This window comes from Corvus hawaiiensis, chromosome 5 (genome assembly GCF_020740725.1).
Source record: "Corvus hawaiiensis isolate bCorHaw1 chromosome 5, bCorHaw1.pri.cur, whole genome shotgun sequence".
NCBI lineage: Eukaryota > Metazoa > Chordata > Aves > Passeriformes > Corvidae > Corvus > Corvus hawaiiensis.
In genome coordinates this window covers 74,478,036-74,504,082 of record NC_063217.1, presented here as the reverse complement: position 1 = coordinate 74,504,082, position 26,047 = coordinate 74,478,036, and the positions used below count along the sequence as shown (strand labels likewise).

The 26,047-nt window shown below is 44.5% G+C and overlaps 2 protein-coding genes across 3 annotated transcripts in view; one reads left to right on the top strand and one right to left on the bottom strand.

Annotated features, from left to right (window-relative positions):
* Positions 1-1,067, bottom strand: part of CCDC158 (coiled-coil domain containing 158) — a 35,147-nt gene extending 34,080 nt beyond the window's left edge. The window contains 1 exon segment of the mRNA XM_048304804.1: positions 844-1,067. The gene's annotated coding sequence lies outside the window, so the exon portion shown is untranslated.
* A 1,534-nt stretch (positions 1,068-2,601) lies between these two features.
* SHROOM3 (shroom family member 3) overlaps positions 2,602-26,047 on the top strand; it is a 116,539-nt gene continuing 93,093 nt past the window's right edge. The window contains exons 1-2 of one of the 2 annotated variants that reach the window (XM_048304797.1): positions 2,602-2,802; positions 6,044-6,310. In XM_048304797.1, coding sequence (XP_048160754.1) covers positions 6,146-6,310 — 165 coding nt within the window. In that variant the 5' untranslated portion in view covers positions 2,602-2,802; positions 6,044-6,145. Of the gene's footprint in view, positions 2,803-5,614; positions 6,311-26,047 lie in introns of those variants that run through there. The other variant, XM_048304798.1, reaches the window with a different exon arrangement.

Here is a 26,047-nt window from a genome sequence, read left to right as displayed (position 1 = left end):
AGGTAGAAGTCGAGGTGAGGGGACTTCCTCCCGCCAAAGAAAAGCCCAGAGGGTCAAAAGCAGCTTGCCCTAAATCCAGTTCAGTAATAAAAACTGGAATATTTTTGTTTTTACACCAATCTTGTCAGAGAGGGCAAGCTTCTGTGTTCCCTGGTATTTTCAGGGGGAGGGTGCAGAGTCAAGAGGCAATTATTTCACTTGAGCAAAGGAAACTAACTACGTGTCTGACTGTCCCACTTTGGATCTCGATTTCAGGAATGAACACACAGGTGTCAATAGGCTGCCCCTCTTTTCAAGCTATCCAAAAGACCACCGTGATACTAATTTCCAGGAACAGATGTATGAACTGGGCCCAAAACAAAATCCTCAGAGAGCTGGAGAGATTAAGTCGGAGAGAACTCAAGAGACACACAGGTATGTTGATTTATTTAAATAGCTGGCTAAGATGAAAAACACATAACCATTCCTCAAGGGTACCACATAATTTTCATCTACAAGAAAAAAAACCCATCCTCCTAGTGCTGAAAGGCACACAAAAGGAGAAAAGTGGTTTTTCGTGGACTACTACAGCAAAGTAAGAATTAACCAGCTGAAAACAAACCTCAGGTCTCCATTCTTCTTGCTGCACTGCAATCCCAGGGGGAAAACAGCCTGACGAAAGGACTTTTATTGCACCACCCAGAAGAGACAGCAGCAAAAAGACTTTTCTTATCCACAGGGATAAGAGGCAAATGAGTGTTTAGGTAAATACAATACCCGACAATATCGTGAAGCTTCACGATATCCTCAAGCGAGATTTAGTCCTCCAACAGTCTCAGGTGTTAACAAAACATGAAAACTCACCTAGGAGGGGGCCAACACCTACCTCTGGCAGGCAGTGCTGGGCTTTGTTTCTCCTGGATTTTGGATAGGGCACTGAAGTTTTGCTCCTTACTGTGAGACTGGGAAAGGAAGGAGACACTCATCACCTCGCATTCGCTCCTGATTTTTCCGTGCGGCGGGCTGGCAATCCAACTTCCCAAGCCCTGCTGGGAGCCACCTGCCCCTTACTCCAGCCCCTCTGCCTGATTCGGTAGCCTTGGGAACAAGCTCCTCCTTCTGGAGCCGATCATGTGCATGAGGGAGCGCCAATAAACGCCGCATCCAGGGTTTGATTTCTCCCCCAAAGGTCGTTCAAAGCCTGGCTTCAGCGGGAAACTTGATATCTTTTACCCATCGGGATCCTAGCAAGGTGCTTTTTGCAGAACACCACCTGCCCTGGCTGCAGGTGCCTTTTTTTGTCCCTTGTCTCCTGGCAGCCCAGGTCTGGAGCACTCAGCAGCCCCTGTCATTCCTGAAACAGCAGTTTCCTGGGGACAGAATAACTCTCTTAGGATCGAATTCCTGAGTAACTTTCCTCCTATTTGGGAATAGCTCTGAGAAGGTAGCGAGGTGCAAATATAAAGTGCTTGTGTTTAAAATAATCCATTCCTCCCAGAGAGAACATGGCGAGCTGTGCAGGGGGATAGAGCTTCAGAGGAAGGCACTGGAGTGATTTATGCCAGCAGAGACTCTACTCAAATACCTGGGCCGTACCCACCAGCCACTTCAGAGTTGGTTAAAGGCTCCAACAGTGGCTTGAACTGTTTAGTAATTGTCTTATTTGGGGTGGGAACACTGTGAGGTTGTGATGTTGCATTGTGATGACTCTTTTGATTCCTGGTTCCTGATTCAAAATCTGTTTTCAGCAGGGTGGTGATATCAGATAGGTGGAAATTCAGATGTGGAGGGAAAACCTGCAGTTCTGAGTTCAAATGCCCTGAATTCATGTTCTTCAGTTGTGGCAGCACTTGTGCTCTCCTTAGAGGGATGGATCCATTCCTCACCTTGGCGTGTTGCTTTTCAGTTTGCTTTGCTGCAACCCAGAGCAGCTCTGTGCCGGAGGCAATATTAAATGGAGAGTCTCTTTCATATTCTCCAAAGAAAATTCTTTCTTTTCAGACTTCAAAGGCAAGTGTCTTTTCCAACACCAAAAGGATGCAGATTCATTGATTTCACAGGTTACTTCTGTTTCTCAGCTTTGTTTTTCCCTTTCACTCTGAGATCTCTGTTTCTTCTTTCCGTGTCTGATTTGTCACATTTTTACCTGAGGCCTATCCAGAAAAACTAGCTTATTCTGTGGTTTGGAAGGAAGATGAACTCAAATCCAACTGGGAGTCTGACTGGAGGTCAGCCTAGGAATTTTTCTCTAGAAACACCTTTTGAACATTAGTTGATGATCGCAAACCTTTTGATGCCATGCAGAGCCTCAACGTGTGTTCCTTCCTGTTACTGTTTCTTTTAGATGCCGGACTGACAGTTTCCAGAGCTAAGGAGATGGATATGTTACAGTCAGCCCAAGCTGATTGGGGGTAAATATAGGAAAGCCCCATTTTTTATTTATTTGTTCCTGATTTTTTTATGCAATAAACCTTCAGGGGAATTGCTACCCCAAGAGGGAATGGTTAATTCCTGAAGGGGTCCTGAGCTGATCCAGGAGATCTGTGTCTTTTGACATTTGTGTTTTGTTCCATCCTACTGCAGATTTCGGTGAATGGCTTCAGGACTCCTGGGGAGAGGAAGAAGCTGGGCCCACTGGTGCCTGAAGGATGTCTATTATTTAAAATTCCTGACGCTCCTCGGCTTACACAGAGCCCTGTCTGGAAGAAAAAGAGAAGTTCTTCGGTGATAAAACCAGGGACCAAGGGAAAAGAAGCACTTCCTTCCTTTTTCAGCCTTCCCATGCTTTTTGTATGGCCATCAGCACATCACTCTTTGTGAAAGGTAGGAGGGCCCATATTTTTTGACAAAACTCTTTAGAGACAAATTGTGAATCTGCTTCCTCCAAACTTACAAGATAGAACTAAGCAGCAGGTAGATTTAAACTAAGCCTAGTGTTTAATTCTCCTGCCAAAAGGGCAGTAACAGGGTTACTGTTGTGTTACTGATGTGTACAAAATTTAGGAGCTGAATTTGCTGTCTTTGATTTATAGGTTTACCTTTAATATGACCTAATGACTTGCCAGCTCAGGGACCCAGGTACGATCAGTAACGCCACTCTGAATACTCAGGAAAGATTCCGCTTCATTTTTGAAAGGGAAAAGCGTACAGTAAATGCCTATTAACTAAGGAAATGTTTGCATTTAAATCGGTCAGCTTAAACTGTGACAATTTCTGGTTTCAGCAGACGGGGGCAGCGTTGCTCTGATGAATTTCATTTGCAGAAGGAATATTTGAAGGAATTTAGGAAAAGACAGAGCAGTTGCCAGCTGCCTTGATTGATGATAAATACAGGGTTTGATTGTGAACTCTGAAAAGTGAAATCAGTGGTAATTTTTCCTGCTTTAGCAGCGCAGTGCTCGATGAGGGAAAGGGTTCTGACATGACTGTTCCAAATTTATTTTCTCTTACACTGAAACTGTGCAAAACTTCAAATATATTATTCTGTGTGGAAAGCACTTTTCTGAGCCCGGGTCTCTTTTGTTGCATCCCAGCTAAGAGTATCTCAGCTCTGTCCTGAGAGGAACTCCTGTGTGGAACAGGAGCCCGCTGAGGAAGTAGCACAGGATTTGGCAGCCCTTTTTGGGTGATTGATCACACCATTTTCCTCAGCGGGTTGCGAGTCTCCAATACATGGAAACACCTGTATGTGACCTGTTTAGAGCTGGATTAACAGGATGAAAAAATAGCAAATAGGGAGGTGGTTAGAGGAGAAAATTCTGTGCTTGCAATGGTGACAAATTTGATGGCACTTTTGGCAAAAATGATGTTCGCTTCAGCGCTGGAAATGAGCCACAGTTCTAGAGGAGAAGTAAAACTGTCTCTCAGAAATATGTTGATGACTTTTAATCATCCGATGCAGCAGGCACCATGAGAAATACGGCTCTCACTGGAAATCTGGTGTCCACAGACAGGTGTGGTGACAAATGTTTTGTATGGGGGATGGATGTAATCCAAAGAACTGCTTCGGCTTGTTGACAGGCTGGTGTGTCCTTACACAGCCTTAACTAGTCCTGCTCGCTATGGATAGGAGGAGGCATGGCCCCGAGAGAGCTCCCGGAGCCTTTGCCTGTCCCTGGAAGGGCTGTGCAGAGGATGGAAATGAATTGCTCTTTGTGGTGGCTTGGAGTGAGGGTTTTTACACTGAAACATTAGGAGTGCAAAACCTCAGAAATCTGATTTGAGTCAGTGAAAGGGTGAGTTCTGGATAATAGCAGTCCGTGAGCCTGACCAGGATGTGAGGCTAATGAAAACTCAGCCCCTGGGAGGGCAGCTGAGGGGGCAAAGCTCAGCATAAGCAAGGATTGAGGAATCATCTACCATGAAAAATGAAGCGAGGGGCCTCTTTTCTGCATTTCTCTCCATGGCTGTTGCGAATGAGACCTGGGACACATGGGGCAAGTAGAAGGCTCTGGGAACTTGTAACATCTTAAAGAGAATGGAATGGGAATGGGGTGGCATGGACAAATGCATGGATTCCTGGGTTTAGAGTCCCAGCTCCAAAGCTTTTCCCCCACAGTTCATTAAGGTTTTGTTAACATAAGGTCCTGACAGCTTGCAAAACCTGAAGAAGAAATAATGCGCATCGCAGGCATCGTAAGATCAAAAGCTGGGGGTGTCTTAGAGGCAGAGACATCACTATGTGTTTCCTCAGCTATGCCAACAGGAAGGGCAGTGGGCTCTGGTCTCCTCTCTCTATTGTCCCATTTGAGATCCAGTTAAAAATCAGGAAAGGTTTTGCATGCCTTCAGTGACACATGCTGTCATATCTGCTAAGTGATGAACCAAGTCCCTAAGCCTACATGCACATATGAAAGGGCAAATGCACCCACATCCACATGTTCTACACTGGGCAACTGCCTACATTAATAAAAGTATCCTAAGTTTTTGGTGTTATTTCTTATTCCATATATTTGGAAAGCATTGGCCTTTTCTGGCAATGTAAATGGGGAAAAGAAATATGTCCAGGGAAACTGGTAGGCTCCGTGCAGAGGAAAGGCACTTTATGAGAGCAGAATTATTAGCAGTGCTCCACTGAGCTGATTTGGAACAGGTCCATTGTGTTTTCAGCAACTGGCAGTTTGGATTGTTACAATTCCTTGGCAAGGACAATAGAAAGATGGTGGTTTCCGGGGCCATAATAAAAGGGTGAGCCCCAGCTTTTGCACATTGCATTTTATAATTGCATGCTTGATGTGCACAATTGGGCAGCACTGCCTTACTTGCCTTAATCCATCTCTCTCTCTCTCTCTCTCTCTCCCCCTCAGTTCCTCACCCTCCCTCAGAGCAGCAGTAGCTGCTGCAGCTCTGGCAGCTCATCGGGGAGAGCACCAAAAATGAAAAGAGTTCAGTTATCGCCTTAACGTTTTCCCCAGAGGATTCATTTCACCTGCTTCTCCGGTTTTCCCAATAGCTTTTTATTTCACTTTTTAATCCAATAAGTATGGAGTTATTTCACATTTTAAACCCCTCTAAAGGGTTTTAGGAATGGACTTTCTCTCTTCTCCTCCCCCAGCCTTTTTTTTTTTTTTTTTTTTTTTTTTGACAAGTCAGAAAATTGTGAAGTAAGCGAACAGAGTAACTGAGAGCTGGGAGGGAGAAGACGCTTCCATTCTTTTAGTGCAGTGGGCTGAGGCAAAAAGGCCATTGTAATGGTAAATCGCATGCAGAAAGGAAGAAAAGACTGATAATCAATCACAAATGAAGCATTCGTTTGGATTTTGGCAATTTGCTGGCCAGGGGCTTTTAAATCTATAAACTTTTTCTTTTCTTTTTTTTTTTTTCCCTTTCTTTGGCCCCATCTTTAAAAGCACAGTTTGCTGAAGACTGGAAGAGAAATCTTTACCAAGCTCTCATGCCCAGAGTACCTGGGAGTGGGAAGTGTTCCGTGCTGAAACGCCAGTAAAATCCTGACGGAGAAGCAGTGTGGTGAAATGTTGATGGGGATGTTTTTAAACCATCACCTTGGACTCTGGCTTTGAAGAAGAACTTTCCACCTCAGGCTCTTCTTCTTTCTCATATTCAGGGATGACTTCTGCTGGGCTTCTGGGGACTTTGATTTCCGACCTGGTCGCTCTGTGACTGCCTGCGTGGGTTTTGTGTTTGCCTGAGTATGTGATGAGGACAGATGAGGATGTTAGACAACATTAACACGAGCATATCACCTTCAGAGTGCAGCATCACCCACAAGGGAAGATACATCTACCTGGAGGCACTGCTGCACGGAGGTGCTCCATGGGGGTTCACGCTGAAGGGCGGGCTGGAGCATGGAGAGCCATTAATCATCTCAAAGGTACTTTTCTCATTTTCTATGCCACGCAAGCAACATGGGAGTGGTGCCCGACTCAAAGGGCAAGAGTTGTAGAAGTACCACTGAAATGTTATAATTGACGTTGTATTTGGCTTGGGTTTTAAGTGTTGAGCACCTGTTCAAGTCAGCAGGTTTGCTCAGGAGCTGCGTATTTGAGAAACACAGGAGAGCTCTCGGCATTGTTTAACTATCCAAGTGCAGGTTTTGTCCCACAGGAAGTATTGTGGCTTGCTGAAACTGGCTGTATTTATTTCACTGCTATGAATGGGAGGGAATAGGGGACTCTCATGAAGTGATCTGGTGTCATGAAGTCGTGGCAAATCTGAGCATGGTCAGTAATCCATCCCCACCACTCCTGAGGTGAGAACAAAGTGAGTGCTTTCAGTCACACGGTGGAATGTTGGCTAATTAGGAGTGTGCATGTGGAACAGTGCAATAAGTACTTGCACCTATTTGGTAAGTGTATGTATTGTGCTGTGTTAGTGGTTTGCTCACCCTGTGTACTCTGTACTTACTAAATATCTGTTAAGTATGGTACGCCTTCAAGATTTTTATTATTTAACAATTGGGTATTCTCAACAGGCAACTAGTAGCATAGTTCACAAGGATATTTTGAGGGGAAAAAATGGGAGAAGGAATTCCTCATTCTCATCAGAACCAGTCTGTTACAAGTACCCAGGTACCTCAAGATGCAGGTGCTGAAGACAACGGATTTTCAAAAGCATCACCTTAAATCTGTGAATATCTAAAATAGGTTTGACCTATGGCCCTAAAACTGTTCTGAAAATAGGATATAGGTAATTCTGAAATTTTACCTCTAGTGGGTCTGAAGCATATTTGTCTCGTGTCATCAGCCTGGTGCATTCTGTGTGTTTATAGCATGTATGTCAAGCTACCAGGTGCACAGAGGGATATATGTCCAATCTTACTCCCTCCTGCAAACTGGAATGTATGTGGGGAATTCAGTGGATCAGAACCAGCAGCAGCTAAAAGAAAATGCTGATACTCAGAATCAATGTTGTTCAAATCCTTTGCATTTCCAAATCCCGTTGCAATTCCCTGTGCAAACACATTCACATGAAGGCTGTCAGTCACTGAAGTAAATTAGTTGTGATTAGTGCATTTACATGTTGAAAGTAAAAAAACAGGGGAACTCCCATAAAAGTCCTTTCATCATAAAGGGGTTTTAGAAATTTCACACAATCATCTTTCTTGCAGGACCTTCTTGGAGACAGTTTGGCATAGCCTCAGACAGCAAAAGTAGCCTCACTGAAATGGTGTTACAATTTTTCTTTTATAAACATTTGGGACTAACACAGGCTGTTCACTGTTCCTGGCAGTGTTCTGCAGTTGTGAGGAAAGAGTTTCTTTTTTGCTTTGACATTCTTCTGTGATGTAAAAATTACCCCCCTGCCTTTTTTTTTTCTTTTCCTTTTTTCTTTTTTCTTTTTTTTTTTTTTTTTTAATTGGGGGCAGGGAGACAGAGAGGATGGGAGATGGCTCTGGCTGCTGAACATTAATTAATCTATGGGATTTGGTTTCCACAACAACCAGGCCCCTTAATGTCAAACATGCCTGGAGTGTGCGTAGTGCCACTGGGAGCTGTATGACTTGTGCCTGCCTTTCCTGAAACAACACCCCAAAAATGTGCTGGGTTTTATTTTTGGTTGGGTTTTGCCTTTTTTCTCCTTGTAGTCCCTGCTTGGTTTGTGCTGTCAGTGTCAGCGTTTCAGTGTTTTGCTCATGCATGGGTGATGCAGAGCTGGAGAATGGCTGCATGTGAAAGCTCTGCTTTCTGGAATTCAGGCAGCTCCCGTTTCCTGGTTTCCAGTTTCAACTGAGAAATTCCTCTTGTGCTTCAATTCACTATGTGCTCTTCAGAATTAATTGCATATTAATCATTTAGCTAATTCAGGATTCCTCGCCTGATTGTACTGTGAAGTAATGAGGAACTGTGGGGAAATGATGAATTATGTTGCAGGTCTAATTCTGTACAAGAGTGCTTGGTGAATCATATGAAGTTTTGGGTTGAAAGGGACCATTAAAGATGCAGGCATGCACTGGGAGTGATCCAGCAGCAGTTCTAAATAATACTAAATATAAATACCAGAAAATGTGGACGTCAGCTTTTAATTTCTGATTTTTCATAATTAAGAAATTTTATTTCTGTTTTGGCTCCCTGTTCTGTTGGCAAATAATTATATTTATGTCCACCTACCTGTCTGTTTGCACTGACAGAGTGGTGTTAAATGGCCTTAGAGTAAACAAAAGTGGACATTTCAGCAAATATCTAAGCTGGTGCCCATGACTGCTTGCAATGTGACAAAGTAACACTGATGTATTGTTCTAGAGTAGTAGAGAGATGAGAGGTAACAGATCTGTGTGAATACAATAGCTCTTTCTAGCCATCAGGAACTGCCGGGGGCCCAGAGTACTGCTGTGTCTCAGCTTCCAACCAAAGGCTGTAATGGAAGTTCAAAACCAAGAGGAGTGAATTTACAGAAGGCCCACGTGCAGAAAACCTGCTTCTCACAGCCCTGGGCAGCCCTTGGGAAAGACACGTTCCTCTACCAGTAACATGCCAAGAATGTACCCAAAAGTGAGGGAAGCAACAGTTGGGAGTAGAAGTGCAAAAAGCAGACCTGTATTCTCAGCTGGTAGAACGTGCTGGTTTAGAGAGGCAGCTACCAGAGCTGTGGTATCCTTTCAGTGTATTTTTTTAGCATTGCCTTCAAAATAAGAACAAATAAGAATTTGCTGCCTTTCAGTCAGATTCCCTTTGCTGTACAGACCTACAGGCTGATTTGGAGGGGGGGTGGTGGTTGAGTGCAGAGATGGGCAAACTTCCAGTTAAAAACAGTAGTAAAGCTTTGCTGACTCAGCCACGGTGCTCAGTGCATCATGCAACCCAGCCTAACTCAACTTGTCAGAAATGTTGGGTGTGCAGCTAACGTGAATTTGCATAGCTAAAACACACAGATTCTTTATGCTAATGCTGCTCTCTTTTCCCCTGTGGAAAGACAGCCCTGTATTGAAACAGTTTCATGGCAGCTGATTCAAAGTCCTCAAGGCAGGTCTATTCCTCATTTATTTTGCTGGAGGTGAGAGCAGACCATAAATTTGTTACATCTGACTCACATTTTTCCCTGAGGCAAGCCTGAGAATAAAGCTTTGTGGAATCCTCCCAGCATCTGTTTTTGTTGTACCAGCAGGAAGGGAATGGAAGGATGGGCAAAAGGTAGTTAGTTGCACGTTCCCTTTCTGCTGCACCTCAAGGAAATGTCCAAAACTCAACACCTAAAGAAGCACCAGAATGTCCCTGGGTAGCAGTGGGACAGTGCCCAAACAGAGGCAAACTAACACCGTGTATTTTCCCTTTTGTATTGATTCCATGGTATGAGACATTGTCAATGACGTTGTCAAGTAGTCCTTTGGCAAGAAGATTCTAAAGTTTTTAGTTACTTCCCTTTTTTAAAAAAAAAGTGACAGTTGCTTGTTTTGTTTTTAGTGTTCAAACACGTTTGTGCTTAAAAAGTAACTCAGTGTCCTTGATGTGTCACTAGGGCTTCAAAATGAGAAGTCTGATTCCCTGAAGTGACATCCACTCCTCTGTTTCCAGACCTTGGGTCCTACAGTTGAATTTCTGATTTTTTATTCTACCTGTTTAGTAATTTAGAACCCTGTAATTTTGGCCCAGATTTGGGGATATTTGCTCACAGTGGAAATTTCATTAAACAAGGGGTTTCTTCATCTGGAAATAGAACTTCAATGACAAATGCCAAAGTCATTGCAGGTGATACCAAATGTTTAATTAGAATCCAATATCCTGTGGCCTCAAAATCATGATAATGCCCAGAAGTAAGCCCAGATTTCTATTTCCAAATTACTTTCTTGGCTCACCCTTAGCTGTAAGATCAAAAATGTAAAAATGAAAGCCCTGACTGTTCTAAGCAGTAAAGGCAAAGTGGTAACAGAAGGGTTCATTCCCTCTCAATTTTCTCTAAGAATTTTTAACCTAAAGTAATTAATGTTAATCACTCTCAACCATTTTGGAGCCAGGAGAGATATTTCTGTGGCGTGTTTCTCCTTGCTACACAAGCCTTTGGAATAGTTGTGGCTGTTGTAGGCCTCTGAAATGCCCTTTTATTTTGAGCTCTGTGTTGACCATACTAACAAAGGAGTTGTTTCTCTTGCCTAGGAATTAAAGCATCCAAAGCGTTCTCCCTTGGATAGTGGCCGTGTGGGAACACTTTTCACATGCTGTGCTGGAGTTCATGGGTTCCCTTCACTCAAAAGGGCAGGTCGTTTGCAGGGACCTCATGCCAAAAGCATGACACAAACGCTGAGATTTACCTCTCAGCAGGGATGTAGGGAGCAATAAAAGTTTCATAATAATGGGAATAGCTGGGGAGAGAGCCTGAGAAATAATCTGGAATTCTTGTAAGGTGTTTAAACCTTGTCCGGAGCCCGATCCAAGCTCTGATGCAGTGAACAGCAGTCAGTGCTTGCAGGAGCTGGACCCAGCTGCCTTCACAAGGCTCCCCTGCCTGTGCTACTTCTCTGATGGTTTTGGTTGAGAGAGCTCGTAGAGCACTTAGTGACGTGCAGTGAGAATTGTTCCACCATTCTTGACAAAACAAAACTCAAAAGGCCATTCCATACCCAGCTGGTCCCCAGACCCTTATCCCTGTCTCTGATCCAAGCACTGGGAATCCCAGTACCAGGAGCTTTCCCTGCTTGAATGCCCAGAGTCCCTATAAACAAAATAAAATTATCTTATGCACTGACAGGCAAAGTTTCTTTGCATCTGTTCCCTGTATTCCTTGGGGCAACAAGTGACAATTTAGGAACTGTTACCCTTTTTGTAGGGCTGCAGGCACAAAACCCATGGCCACTGCTCACATTAGGGAGGCTTCTCTGAAGCTGGCAGAGTCATGAGAGGCTTGTTGGCCCAGGCACTAGGACATGAAACTCAGCCAGAGGCACGGTGACATCTTCTGTGATGTTTTCTTAAAATTTATTTCTATTTTTTCTTTGGACATTTCCACCCTTGTTCTTGCCTATATGGACTTGATTTTTCTCCTTGCTGCTGAAGAAAAGCTTGGGGCCTGGGTTGTTAACGTTTAAAAAACCCACCCCTTCTCACCCTTTATCTTCCAATATTCTGCAAGTGGGCTGGTGATGGTAAGGGGTTCATGGTGCAAAATCATCTGCTGGCACATCTGGCTCTTGTTGCAAGAGTGCAGCGGTGCACAAAGCAGATGCCTGATCCCAGATATCAAGGAAATCTGGATACTGCAGACTGGCAATTGCCACTGTAATTGTTTCAGGGAGCAGGAGGCAGTCCCTCACCACTCTTCCTGGTTTCTCAGGGCTCACATTAGGGGCTCTCCAAAGACTGCTGATGCCAGCACAAGGGACAGGATCGCCTACCTTTTCTTAAAGCGAGGGAGTTGCTGGATGAAAAGGCTTCTATTGTCAGCCCCTCCATTAGGCTGCCGAGCGTTCTCCAGCACAAAAAGACTTCTGTTCACTTTCACAGCACTGAATTAGCAACCGCAGGCAAACCCAGTGTGCCTGACGCGAGCAGGGCCTGGTGGGCACTGCTGCTGCTCCAGCAAGGTCAGGGGCAGCTCTTCAGACTGCTGAAAGAACAGTACCAGCTGTGCTGTGATGCATCACAGGGAGCCTGGCTACAGGGAATACCTTGCTTGTCCCAAGCTATGATTCCCAAGAGGCACAGACTACTCCATTATAAACGTGCCCGTGGAAGGAAATGATGAAAAAAACTGTCTCTCTGTGCTGAGAAGGAGTGGGGATGGTGTCTGCTGGGTGTGGGTGTCCAGTTGACCAGTCATGCTTTAGAGTTTCCTCCTTAGCAGAGGTCAGCCCAAGCAGTGAAGTTTTGGCCCAAATCCCCAGAGGCAGCTGCCCTGAACGATCAGGTCTCCACCCCTCATTGCAGCCACATGAGTTATGGAGTGTCATATCCTTCAAAGTCACAGAAAGGTATAAGAGAAGAAATATTTTCTTGTCAGGACAGAGAGGAATCCTATGTGATTAAACACAAGATGTATTGCTTAGGGTCAAGAAATGAAACCTTGGTAAATCCTGCCCTGGCTTTAGCTTACCTGAAAGATTAGACAAAAAAATGCCACATATCCTTGTTCACTTGGCTGTAGTAGATATAGCCAGAGCTGAAGTTTACACTGATCCTAAAATGAGACCCAGCGAATGCACTCTTTAACTCAGTGTTTGTACACAGTAGATGTTTGCTTGTGAAAGGGTCCACTACTTTCAACTTTTCCCATACTTCTTGGGAGCCCAAGGCATAGAAAGAAAACCCATCATCAATAATAGATCTGGAGCTGAGCTAATCTCATCTCAAATTTCACTGGTATTTGCCTTCAGGGACTTTTGATGAAGCTCAAAACTGTGGAGCATGAATCCAGCATGAGTCTATTGCATGGGAAGTATTTGATCAGTGACCAGACCCAAGGGAACAGCTGGAGCTGTGTCAGAAGGTGTTAGGCTGAATGTTAGGAAAAGGTTCTTCAGCCAGAGGGTGGTCAGGCACTGAACAGGCTTCCCAGGGCAGTGGTCATGGCCTCCAAACCTGCCAGAGCATAAGGAGTGCTTGGAAAATGCTTTCAGGCACGTGGTGGAATTCTTAGAGTGGTTCTGTGCAGAGCCAGGAGCTGGACTTCATGATCCTCATGGGTGCCTTCCAACTCAGGATATTTTGTGAACTAGTCAGAATTGGAAGGGGTCTCTGAAAGTGAAAATGAGGTGAACTCTAATTTGCTTTCCAACAAACACTGGTGGTCAAAGGAACAATATCCAGAGACTTTTGAAAATAGACTGCTAAGGCAGATTATTTCTGTCATTAGTTTTTGTACTTCCAAAGCCTCGAATGAATCCCCATCCAATGGCAGCAGAGAGAGCATCCAAGGCCATACCAGGAAACCCTGAAAGATGTTGGCAGCCATCAGTACGAACTGAGTACACCTGAGAGGTGGAAAAAATCTTTCCAAATGTTGTTTGGTTTAAGTAAGAGAAAGTTTGTGACCACTCATTCTCACAGCTGAACTGGAAATAGAGTTCTTGTCTTTCCATTTTTAGCCAGCCACTGCCTAAATCGTAAAAAAAACCCTCAACAAATAAGTGATTCCAGGTTTCTTGGTCAACTGAAATTAGGAAAAGAACAACAGGAGCAGAACAAGAGCAGCTTATCCAGGACACAGCTTGTTAACATCCTAACTGGTATTCAAGCATACTATTAATTTTTCACACTTGTATTAAAAAGTCCCACCAAAAAAAAATCAGACCCCAGTGAAGAATGATTCCTGCTGATAAGAAAATCACTGTGCTTAAATTCGTTAATAGCATAGGCTGTGGGATACATTTCAAAGCACGGGGTGAGAAATAAGCTCCCAAATCCCATTAAGAAATAACAGGATTTATGTGCATTCCTCCCATATATTAACTTTCCCCTCTGGAAACGTCTTGTGCTGAGCTGGTGCCATTTTTCAGGCAGGTGCAGTGTTTTGCAGTTCCCACAGACTCACCAGATAATCTGCCAGCCTGAAAGCCATTCCCCATTCTCCATCAAGAATGGGGATTTTCCGAGGCACGGCTGAATGAGGAGTTTGGCTGACAAATGCCGTGGCTGGGTGTTGTAGTGGGGTTCAGTCACACATTCTGCAGTGATGCCGTAAGCAGCTCTGGCCGGGCCACATCCGCGGCCACATCCGCTGCTCCGATGTTTTCAACTGCGGCCAGCAGAGATCCAAGAGATACCGGGGTTTAACAGCCACTGTCGGGAGCGGGGCATTTTCTAAGCATGCAGAGGTACCATCTGTGAGCTGAAGTCTTCGGGGAATTGGTCTGTAGGATCAGCAGGGTCCGAAAATTTCCCAGTACCTGTGGAGAACTGACTCCCTGAGAAGGAGCATCCACTGTAGCCATATAGAAGTTTTTACCTTGGTTCGCTGTTGAGCTTATGAGCAGTATTTATTTTCTCTGTCATGGTAGTGGCAGCAGGATAAAGTTAAAAGCTACAACCCCTTTAATGCTCTTTATGGGTGTAATAAGAAATCTGCTCCCAGGTGGTTGGAATTTATAGTTGTGATACAGTCACGAGATGTAAGTATAAAACCCCAAATGTGGGGATGGGTGCAGAGCGAAGCAGGAGAGTCTGCAAATGCACCAGGGAGTTTACTACCTCATACAAGGATGGTGTTGCTTGAGATTTATGCATCATTTAATATTGGATTTTAAGATGTTTACAATGGCACATAATTGCTGGGATAATCGTGTCCTTGAAAACTTGCAGTAGTGCCGGATCCATTATTGCTGAGTTTTTGGGTTTTTTTCTGTAAAAATATGCGTTCTTTAAAGGAATGCTTCATTTAGAAAAGTGGACTGGTCCCCAGTGTCAGACCTCACGTTTTCATACATTGGCTGATGACCGGTCTTGCCAGTGTACTGAGAGAGACCCACATTTCTCAAATGCAGTCTCATAGAAACTGGGAAATGAGCTGATGGAATCCAGACCAAAGATCTGGCTGTTTTCCAGGGGCAAATACACGGCAAGACAACTTTCCGGTTTCAAGAGAGGGGCTTGAAACGGAGAAAGAAATGTGAAACATTTGGACGCGAGGGGTGGGGTCATGGGGGGAATCTTCGTTTTTTCAATGGTCTCTCTTCCCTCCCTCCTGCCCTGCTCCGTTCGGTGTTTGCTTAAAAGCAGTTGCCAGTGTTTGTTGAATAGTGTCAGCACAGAAGGGATGCAGCCGCTGACCTGACTAAAAGGCAACAGCAAAAGGTTAGTAGAATTAGTCTTGTACTGCAGACTTGTATTAATAGTTGTATTGTGGGGTTGTTGGCACAAACTCTGCAATTAAATAAGTTGTTGGCACTCTTCCCTAGGTTAAATTACTATGGCTGTTCCCCCTGCTTGCAAGTCAATGAATACAACACTTTTGGGGAGGCAAGTTCAAGCATTTTTGTTCTTTGGGGATTCTGCACATTTCTGGTCTCAAGCTAAGAGGTTTCTGCTGGCTTTCCAAGCAGACCTCTGTTGTTGTTCTGTCTCTGCAAACAGCCCGTGCAAACTAATGCTGGAATAACCAAGCAGGGAAGGAGGTGGGTGAGAGGGAAAGGCACCACAAAAGACTGATGGAGAAACACATGCCCTTAGAAGAGGTCCTTGCTTTCTCTCCTGCCCAGATCCACGGATGTTTCTTAGCACTGGGCTATTGTTGGAGAGGATTAGTTTTCCATCACAGCTTCATCAGGGGCAACTTACCCTTTTCGTTAGGCCAAAAACAGCCACAGACATGGGAGGAGAGGGGCTCCCTGCATATCCTTGCCCATAAGTGCAGAGCAGCCCCTTTTTTCCAGCCTGAGGCCCTCTTCCCACTCCTGCTTTAGTCAATGGCAGTTGGGTTTGTTCCAGGGGTCCCCACACTCCCCTGTGCCATTCTGCAGGGGCCACTCTCAGCAATACCCATCCACAGCTGGAAAAAATTTGGATTTCCAATTTATTAACAGTTCCTTCTACTTTGGGAAAAGAAGTCCTTGCGCTTCTTTCCGAGCCTGTCTCTAATATAGCAACATGTTGACCTGCCAGCAGCACCTGTGTCCTCACCTGTTCACTAAGGGGTACTCCAAAAATCACTCCTCCCTCCATGGAGTCCAGTCCTTTGGGGTAGCAGCCTGTGAACTTCAGGCACAAGAACTGCAGGTGCTTCAGTCTCTCTTTTCCTGTGACTCGTGTGGAAAGGCAGCAAGACTGTGGGGAGACTGTGCTCTGTACAGTCTGAGCTGAGAAACCTGTACAGAGAACATCCAAGATTCCTAATAAACTGGTGCTATGCAAAAAAATGTCAAGGCACAACCTTCATCTGTGCTTCCCTTAAGACTGGCTGTTATTTAACCAAGTGCTGGACATTAATTATGAACTGCAGTCAGAGGTTTCCCTGCCCACCAAGGACAGGGGCTTTTTTATAGTTTATATCAATGTTTGATGGAGATTGATGGAGAGTGAGCCATGGACACACCAACAGAAGCTGGAGGTTTGGAGGAAGGAGAAACAAAAGTAAGTGCTTTTGAGTGACTCAGTGTCTCTACGACTTGTTATGTATCTCATCAGCTGCTGAAACAAAAGGTTCCTGTGCTGGTTGGAGCTGAAGAGAACCAGGGTGAGCATCTATTGTTCTCTATGTTTTATTCTTCTCGGGCTGGGATCTTGTCAGCTCTCATTAGCTTAACAGGTTGGACTGTGTCACCCCTTGGATGGGAGACTTTGCAAGGCAAAGAGAAATGACACAAAGTGGTTTGGTCTGTGGTCCTGCTCCCGCTGAGTCAGTGCTGAATCGCTGACCCCTCGGGGTTTGTGGGCAGAGGCTGTGATAGCGCTGCTCTGTGAGACCTTCTGCCTTTGGTGATGAGATATTATGGAAGCTCAGGCAGAGGCATATTGTACTAGGGAAAAATGTGATGCCACAAGCTAAATTCTGTTCAGGATAAATCACATGCCAACAACAGCATTATCATCTTGATTTTTCCTGAGTCACATTAAGCCCTCTTTGTAATTCACGGGAGGTTGTAGTCTGTCCCTGTACTTCTGGTGACCAGTTGTAGACCAAGCACAATCCTCAGTCAAATGTCTTTGGTTAGTTGCTGATTCTTCAGCACTCCAGAGTGAGTCTGCTTCCCTTTAGGGTAGTATGAAAATGGCAGTACTATCCTGCTATTTCCAATGAAAGCATTATCTTCCATTATGCCTGTGGCCATGGCATTCCCCAGTGACTGGAAGGGAGCAAATGAATCCAGTGGCAATTGGATTTGAGTTGGCTCCCTGCACCTGTGTGGGATGTCACTGGCCAGCTTCACAGCAATACCTAGAAGTCTGCAAGGTGAGTTTATTGTGCCAGAGTATGGCTTTGAGGTACTTCCTATCGAGGTAGTTCAAGGCAATTATCTCTGTATCTGCTAAAAGTTGGGAATGTGGGAGCTAGGTAAGGAAGCCAAAGTTAGAAAGGCACCTTTCTGCATAGGAGAGATGAGAGACTGGGCCTTTCCAAGCTCTGTAGCTATCCCTGCAAATTCCCTAGCCAAAAAAAAAAAAAAAAAAAGAAAAAGAAAAAAAGAAGATGGATAAAAGGAAAGTGTGGTTGTCTCATAGCTGCTCAACAGGCAACCCTGAGATCCCTCTGGCAAGAGCAACTGAAGCTGAATTTGTCATTGTTTGGCTTGTGTCACCCAGCTGGTCGGGTCAGAGAGCTTCTCTGACCTGAGTCCACAAGTGATGGACAGGTCTGTAGCGGGCATTATCACAACATAATCACATGGAGTGAAAGGAAAACCCTCTGTGCCTTTCTTAACTTTTTCTCTCCCTGTTCTCCAAATCTTTAGGATAATACATCTTTTCTTATTTTATTCTGAATCCGTTAGTGCTTCTGTTGTGTAATGAGGTTTTCACAGCAAAATATGGCCTGGAGAGTAGTAAATGGAATTCTTCCAAGGATCCCCAAAGATCTGCAAAAATTCTGTTCCACTGCTAAAGGAAGCATTAATCATGGTCAGAAATATTTCCTACTGGGTTGTAGTGTGCTTTCTGATTTCCTCTGTCCCTCAGGCACTAGTGGAAATTCCAGCTGATAAGAAGGTGTGTGGGGGTTTCTTTTGCTGGTTTGAGTTAGCTAAATTGGTTTTGGAACAGAAAGGAGGGGTCTGTAGCTTCTTAGTGGTATTACTGCTCTTGCCAAAACTAACAGTCGCCAGGAAGAAAAATGCTGGAAACCCGAAGACCCTGGTCAGGAGGAGAACAGAGGAAGAATTTTGTTGGCCTGGGGACTTATGAAATTCCTTTTCTCTTTCTGTATATCTGGATATATGTGTGTTGCTGGCTTAGGGGCAGTGTAGGAGGAGATGTGCATTCGGAGCAGGCAGTGTCAGGAGTTTGGTTGTTCACTTGAATTTACAGTCTTCATTTAGTCACAGCATATTGACCATGGCATGAATACTAACTTTTAATACATGGAAAGCTTAAAGAACATAGAACTATGTAATATTCTTGGTTTGGTGGCCTCTATAAAGAGACTGGTTCTTGTGGACCCTGAACCAAAATCGTGGCAAGATGAAAAGAATAGAAAAAAATTACCCTGTATAATAAATGCAGGTGAACTTTGAAATGAAAACAATCACCAGGACCAAACCTGAAGTATTCTGCTTAAAAAAATGTCAAAGTTAAAGTTTCAACCCTTTCGCATTATTCCTTCTTCCCTGCCTTTTAGGGATCAACACCCCTTACTGCATTTGAGCTGAATGTGGAAGCAGCCTTGTTCTTGCCAGTGGAATCACTATTGCTAAATAAGGATGCCCGGTTCTTGTCTTTTAAACTAAAGCTCTTCTTCAATGTGGAGCAATTTAGCCCTCATCCCACCTATGAATGACATTCCTTATTATCTTTGGGGCTTATTTTGACCTTTTGTCTTCTGGTGAAATGGAGCTGAACCTTGCCAGAATCCCCCTTTAAGACCTTTTCTTAATAGTACAAGGGATATCTTAAGCTCCTAGGAAAACTTAGGTAGTAAGGCAGAATTTTCATAAAGGAATGGATGTGATGACATCACTGGATATTATTCTGGTACATGTCATATTTCTAATGGAGAAAAATATTCTGCTTTCTTTATTGTTATTGGTAACTGGTGCTGAGTGAAAAATGGGTGTTCAGGTCACTGGATGTTAAAAAATTATTTGCACTTGATCCAGATGGTTTATTTCAATAACATTTTTAGTTTTGACAATTCCCAGGGATAGCTTCAACTACTAAAATCAAATCAAATAATGACATGCTAATTTAAATGGAAAAATTGTAGCTTTTTGTTTCAAAAATAGTGACCTTCAGGCCGCTTTCTTTTTAATGAATACCTTATCAGAATCAGTGTGTGTCGGGAAGTGTTTCCACTATTAACGTGACACCAGTTGGATTTAATCACCTAAGTCACACAAAATTGATGAGCAGTCTTTAAAGGAAAGTAGATGAGAACTAGATTTGCAGGAACACTTGGTGTCCAGGGAAGTTTCCCTGGTCCTTATTTGAATACTCATAAAAAATCTGGCTTTCTCACTGAAGTTTCCTGTTGGCAACAGCTCTTATTTATTCACACCCAGAGCTCTCACCTATGGTGTCTTTCCACCCAGAGTGGATACCGTGGCCCTTTGCCTGTGGATGCTGCAGTGCAGAGAGGCAGGGAAAGAGATCCTGTGATGACCATCATCCCCAGGTCTGTCCAGAGGACTGGAGTTCCCTCTGCCTGAGCTAAAAAGCTCCGCTCTGAGCAGAAGTTTGTGCGGAGCTGGGTAAGGCGGGGAAGGAGGCACCGTTTGCTCAGCATTTGTGCTTAACCTCCCCACACAGCCCCAGCTGCCCAAACCTTGTTATTTCAACTATCCCAAATAACTTGTGAGATTTGTCTCTAAGTCTAGGGATAGCACTAATCCAGACAAAGAGGTTTTGATAGTGTAAGGCCTTGTCAGTGGAACAACTTGTGAGAGTGAAGCAGCTTTTCTTAAAGCTGGTGTATGCACGCTGATCCGGTACTTGTGTGCTATGTGAGCTATTGGCTTTGTGCATCCTGGAAGTATCCAAGGCCGGGCTGGACAGGGCTTGGAGCAACCTGGGATAGTGGAAAGTGTCCCTGCCCATGACAGGGGTTGGAACTACATGGTCTTTATGGTCCTTTCCAACCCAAACCACTTGGTGATTCTAAGATAGATACAGCCCTGTGGGCTCCATTTGCATTGGTGCCATAGGATTGGGTTACAGGGACCCAGGCATCCAAATGTGCCTGTAGCTCACCACACCTTGCTGGACTTTACTGGCCTGGTGAAGCATGCTATGGAGATGGGAGCTATCTGTGTGCTAGTGCGCAGCAGAACCCTCGAGCAGCAATGTCAGCTGGAAGGTCACGAGACTTGGTGTTTGTGCCCACCCTTGTTCTCAGTTCAGCATTGCTCTGGCTGTAATTCCCAGCACGTGAGCTCTCGCCCTCAAGAGCTGCCTCACTCGCAGGACTCGCCATGGCTGAGGAGCCGCGGTGGCTCTGCCCCGCCTGGGCCAGCCCCAGGGTTAACTGAGGACAGCTGCTGCATGAGGGTGCTGGCTCCGCGCGGCCCCACGCGTCCCCTCCCACGGCACATGGGAACAGCCGGGACGGTGTTTGAGGGAGCCTGGGATGGGTGCGTGTGTGTGCGCTAATGAGGCCCAGAGGTGTTGCCAGCCAGCCCTCTCCAAGGGCGCTTTGCACATGAGTGCACCAAGAATGCACCAGCTTTTCAACGGTAATAAGTTTTTATAAGAACACGTTTCTGACCATGTCAGATTTTGTACCCGTTCAGCTGCTAAAATCCATGGAATTTGACACTGGGGAAACAATCACATTTGAGAAGAGCTTGTACAAAGGGGAACTCACATTGCATCCCAGCTAGAGCCTGAGCAGTCGATTGGCTTTTCCAACACAATATCACACATTTATTCCTTAAGCAAGATTAAAACTTTAGAAGAAGAAAGATTAGTCAGCAAGATTAGAATAGAAAACATTCTTAGAGAGTTATATTAACCATTAAGAATCATCTGCTCTCCACAGCTGCAAAAGTAAAAGGACATTTTTTCTTCCACAATTTTGGATAGGAGAGGTCTACAAACACACAAATGGGGCCTAGTCCGTTCTCAGCTCAGAAATCCCATTATTTTCTCATAATTAATATTACCTATGTGGGTAAAGTAAAACATGCTCAAGGGTGTGAATACAGTGAGCAAACAGGAAAGAATCATGTTCCTAGAGGTCTTGGTGTCCCAATACCCAGACAGCAGCAGCAGATTCTGATGTGCCCAGGGGGTTTCACACTGAAATGAGGGGAGTGCGATATCATCTCCATTAGAAACAAACACAGAATCTAAATCATGGAAAATCACTGGTAAGAGAGACCCAGTAAGCATCAAGGAGTGACAGGCATCACCACTGCAGTAGCAACAAGGTGTCATCCTTGTTAAAGACAAAGAAGGCTCTTAGGTTGGCTCTCATTGCCTTCCTGGATGAAGTGTTGAGGTACAGGAGATGAAATCTTATTTCCCACACTGCTGGTCTCATATCAGTTTACCACAATAACTGCTCTCTGGAAAAATAAACATTAGCTCAGCAGAAGGCAAACTGCAAAACACAAAGAGATGGAATATTAAGGAAATGGTGAGCAGTCACTTGAGCTTGTACAGGAGCACTTAACTTTCTCACCCCAAGGGCTCAAGCGAGGTGAGAGGAGTTCCTGGCACTCATTAACCACAGATCCATTGTTCATTGGAAGCTTTTGCTGTGGGGTGATCGATACTTCAAAACCTTCCCGGGAACTGATGGGAGATTAGGAACAAATAATAAAAGTGAAACCTGCTTACAGGCCTGATCCTTTCTGCACTGTGGCTTTGGGCAGTTTAATTCCTGGGCAGTGAGGAAAGCAGTGTGGTTCAAGAGAAGAGGCCCTGCAGCAGGACCAAGGAGCTGCTGCTTACAATCCAATTCTACCTCGGGCCCTCACTTGTACCCTCTTTTACCTAACTGCTGGTTTGGGGCCGTTTGAGGTCTTCCTGCTGGCACACAGGAGATGCAAGACAAGAGCAGACACAACACAGTCTAGTTGTAGGTGATGGGCCGTGTGACTAACATGGACACAGAGGGCTTTTTGGGGTGTTGCACAACAAAGGCTTCGAAGTAATACCCTTGAGTGCCTCTGTGAGGGGCGTGATGAATCATCAGGGTGGGAATCTGCTCTTGGAATTGTCCTGCGGTAAACCTGGACAGAGTGAGGGAGATGTCAGCAGTGTTTCTTCTGCTGCGCCCTGAGGTAACTGAAGCAGAATTTGGTTCTGGCTATTTAAGTGTGATGCATGAGCATTATTATCTGCCTGGAGAAATGGAGACACGACAGCAAAGTCATCCAAGGACAGCCCTTGGGAGTTGGCCAATATCCCAAATCTGCACTATGGCATTAAAGAACTATATTTTTTATCTGGGCTGCTTGTCTCCCAGCAGCAGGGGAAATAACCTCTCTCCTGCCTGATGCTCCTTTGCTTCACGCCTCCCCTGCTTTTTCCAGGCCACAACTGGACCTGGAATTAGCTATTGACGGGAGAAAGAGAAGTGAGTGCCGTGCCTGAGCTATGGAGAGGAGACCTTTCATAGGACAGAGTGGCCAGGCCTTAGGAAATAAATTATGATGGCCTTTTTTCTTTGAGTTCTGAAGAAAAACTTGTTGAATAGCCACAGGACCTTTTCTTAGATCCCAGTTTAATATCGCCTTCTCCATCATTCCCAAGAAAGCTCCCTGATTCATCAAAATCACCAGATACAATGCATGGAGCAACGATTTCCAGCGGCCAGTGCTTTAGCTGATGTAAATAAACACATTTGTCACCCCAGGACAGTCATACTGGAACAACACCAGGATCTCGGCTGAGAAATTGCCCTGTGTTGTTCTTTCACTGGAGAGAATAATGTGTCCCTAAGGTACAAAACTAATTACTTAGGCATATTGCTCTGCCACAAGGAAAAGACTCAGGAATGCAGGTAGGCAGTGTTGGGCATAAAGCTCAGGCACAGTATTCAGCATCTTGGAACAGAATTTCATGTACTGCTTCAGCAGGACATTCAGCCTCTGGACTGACCCTTCGAAGAGGAGGAGACAGGAAAAAAACGTGGAGAAACTTGAAAAATGCATCAGGTTATTCAGTTCTTGTGCTGCCCAAATAGCGAGCCACACAGGTTTTGTTCAGAGCATACACTTTCCTCGGGAAAGCATGAAGAACACTTCTCATCATCCTCCCAAAAGAGAAAGAAGAAATATCTGTTGGCTGACATTTGCTTCAAGACCAGCCATTTCCATGTTTGTTTGTGAAGACTGGAAGGGATCACAGAAGAGTCTGATTAAGCAGCAGGGTGGATGCTTGCAATGTTGGAAAATTCATTTAAAAACTGAAAGTTTCTTAAACTCCACTATGGATGTATTTCCACAGTACGAAAATCTGCGTAAGGAAGGGTATTAGACAAGAATATTTTGGAGAGCTTGGCTTTCGTTCCCAGTGAACCATCTGCATTCAGTGAATCTAAACCTTCTGCTGAGGTAGTGGAGCTAGACAATGCCAGACCACTAGATATTAAAACTTGGTCTGTGTTTTTGGATTGATAAGGGAAATGTTGTATAAACTGGTTTAATGCATATTCTTATCACATTAAGTTATCTGTATGCATTTATTTTTCATTGTCAATCAAATAGTCAAATTCTGATTTTAATTCTGTTCCTATCGTATTTTAAAATCTGCAAAGAATTGTATTTATGTGTCATGCTTTGGGGCTTAACTCCAAAAGAATTTCACCTGTGTGCATTTGGGGACCTGGGCCTTTATACATTGATTTCTTCTCTGCACTTCCTGAATGAAAGAAGCTTTTATGAGACTATGAAGTACAAGCAGACGCCTAAACATATTGTGAGCATTTCAGCAAAAGCCCTTGTATTAAACAATACTTTTCAAACCAAAGCATAGGGCTGCAGCTTTGCCAGCATCTTACTTTTTTATTGGGCCAGGGAAAAGCCATATTAGGAGTTGCACTAAACCTTCAGGTTCTCTGGCTGTGTTTCAGTCTGCCTCCCAGTCAAACTGGCATTTGTCTCCCAGTTCCAGAAATGTTACTGTGATGATGATGTGTGAAATGGAAACAAGACAATTAGCGTTTCAGACACGCCAAGCTGGCACTGGAACCAACTTACTTGAGCTCCAGGGGAACAAATCTGACGTGGAGTCCATTCAGTGTAAACAGCAGTCTCAAAAGAGCAGCACGCCTTTATTTTCTGATCACGGTGGGTTAACGACTGTTTGTTAGTCCCAAGGTGTTCTCTCCTTCCTCACGTCCATTCCTTTGGAAAAAGGAATGGGGTTTGCCCTTATTACTCACATTAAGAGTTTTGACCATGAAGTGATGAAACATATGCTGTGAGCTATTACAGCTTCATTGGCAAGTGGCAGGGCAAAATTGTTCAGGGACCGTGAGCACAGGAATGGATGATAAGAGCCTTTTCATTTATTAATCACTTTAATTCACATCTAAAACTCAGCCAGCTGAAAAATAACCAGCTCTGGAGAATGGGCACGTAGAGCACAACACGGTCAGCTCATAGCTCGGTCGTGACATCTGTGTTTTACTACTTGTACTTTGGGAGGCTGTGCCAGGATTAATGACTCTGGACAATGCTGAGAAATTGTTCATTATATGTGAAAGTTTATTAGATTAAGTGACTAGGAGACATTTTGTGGAGATCTTCACTGGGATGCTGCCAATCCCATGTTTTAAATGCAATATTAAGTGTTTTCCGTTTAACTACAGAAAATACATCACCAGTAGTCAGATGCTGCAGGGAAAACATTAAACTGAAGGTGGGATTTTTATTTTTAATTCTTTTTTACCCAAACCAGAAGTTTCAGATTGCTTTATGCAGGAATTAATTGCTCATGAACCTGTGTTATGATGCTGAATGTTCACACATTGAGCACGTTTTTAGCTGTATTCTAGAAGTCTTACAAGACTTAAATTCCTGCAGTCCATGAAGACGGAGGTGGCAATAGATACCTTGGATAGATGGGACAGCTGATGCTGGGAAGCTTGTAAACTCCCACAGCCTTGGAGGAGGAGAATGCTCACGGTTACAGACACCCATCGGCCTGGTACAGCTGTCCTTGCACCAGGGTTACCCTTGCTGCTACTTGGAGTGGAGGGAGAAGGAGAGGATTTAAAACATTTTCGTTCATTAAAGTATGACAAAAGACCTTATTCTGCCCAGGCATGCAGCCCACAAAGCTGTTTAGGGACTGAAAGAATCAATTGAGGCGATCCAGCGGCAGCAGGACAAAAGACCTCGGGCAGTGTAATTAGCTAAGTACCGCATGCTGCTCCTTCAGCCCCCACTCAGTTAATCAATCAGGACAGGGATGGCTGAGTGGAAAACATCGCTGAGATCATGCACTGGGCACAGACACCTGGGCTCTTCTGAAAGCCACGGCTGGCTTCTGGGGTTTATATATTTTATCAATAATTGAGACCAGCTTCCCCACAGACGGACATCCAGGCTGAAGGCAGTTCTGGTGACAAATGGTGGCAACGCTAGTGGCAAATACAGAGGCGAGACTCCATCGCTGCATTGCACACTGTTTAGCTCTGAAGACAAACACCGGCACGCAGTTACATCTGCAATTTTCACAGGGATCTCTAGGATCCAACAGGAACAGTCAAGAGGCTACCACGATCGCCGTGCTGTTTTCATACTCAGTATTTTGGATCTCCATGCAATGAAGGCATTAATCCTGACCTCAGTAAGGGCCAGAATGCAGGAGAGAATCAAACTGCTCAGGCTTTGTTCAAATCTGGGGGTCTATCCTGTCAGCAGAAGGGAGATTCAGCTAAAAGAGTCAGCTGGCTCTGCACCTAATTCAGCTTGAGGAACAGATGCTGGGATTTTACTGGAACTAGTGCTCTGTGCAGCTTTTCAAAGGGCCAGCACTGTACATTTTTAATTATTGTGTTGGCAAGGGTGAGAGCAAACAGCAGCAGCTCAATATTAGTGTTCCCAAAAGTCTCTGCTGGGACAGCTGCAAACTCACACTTGCAG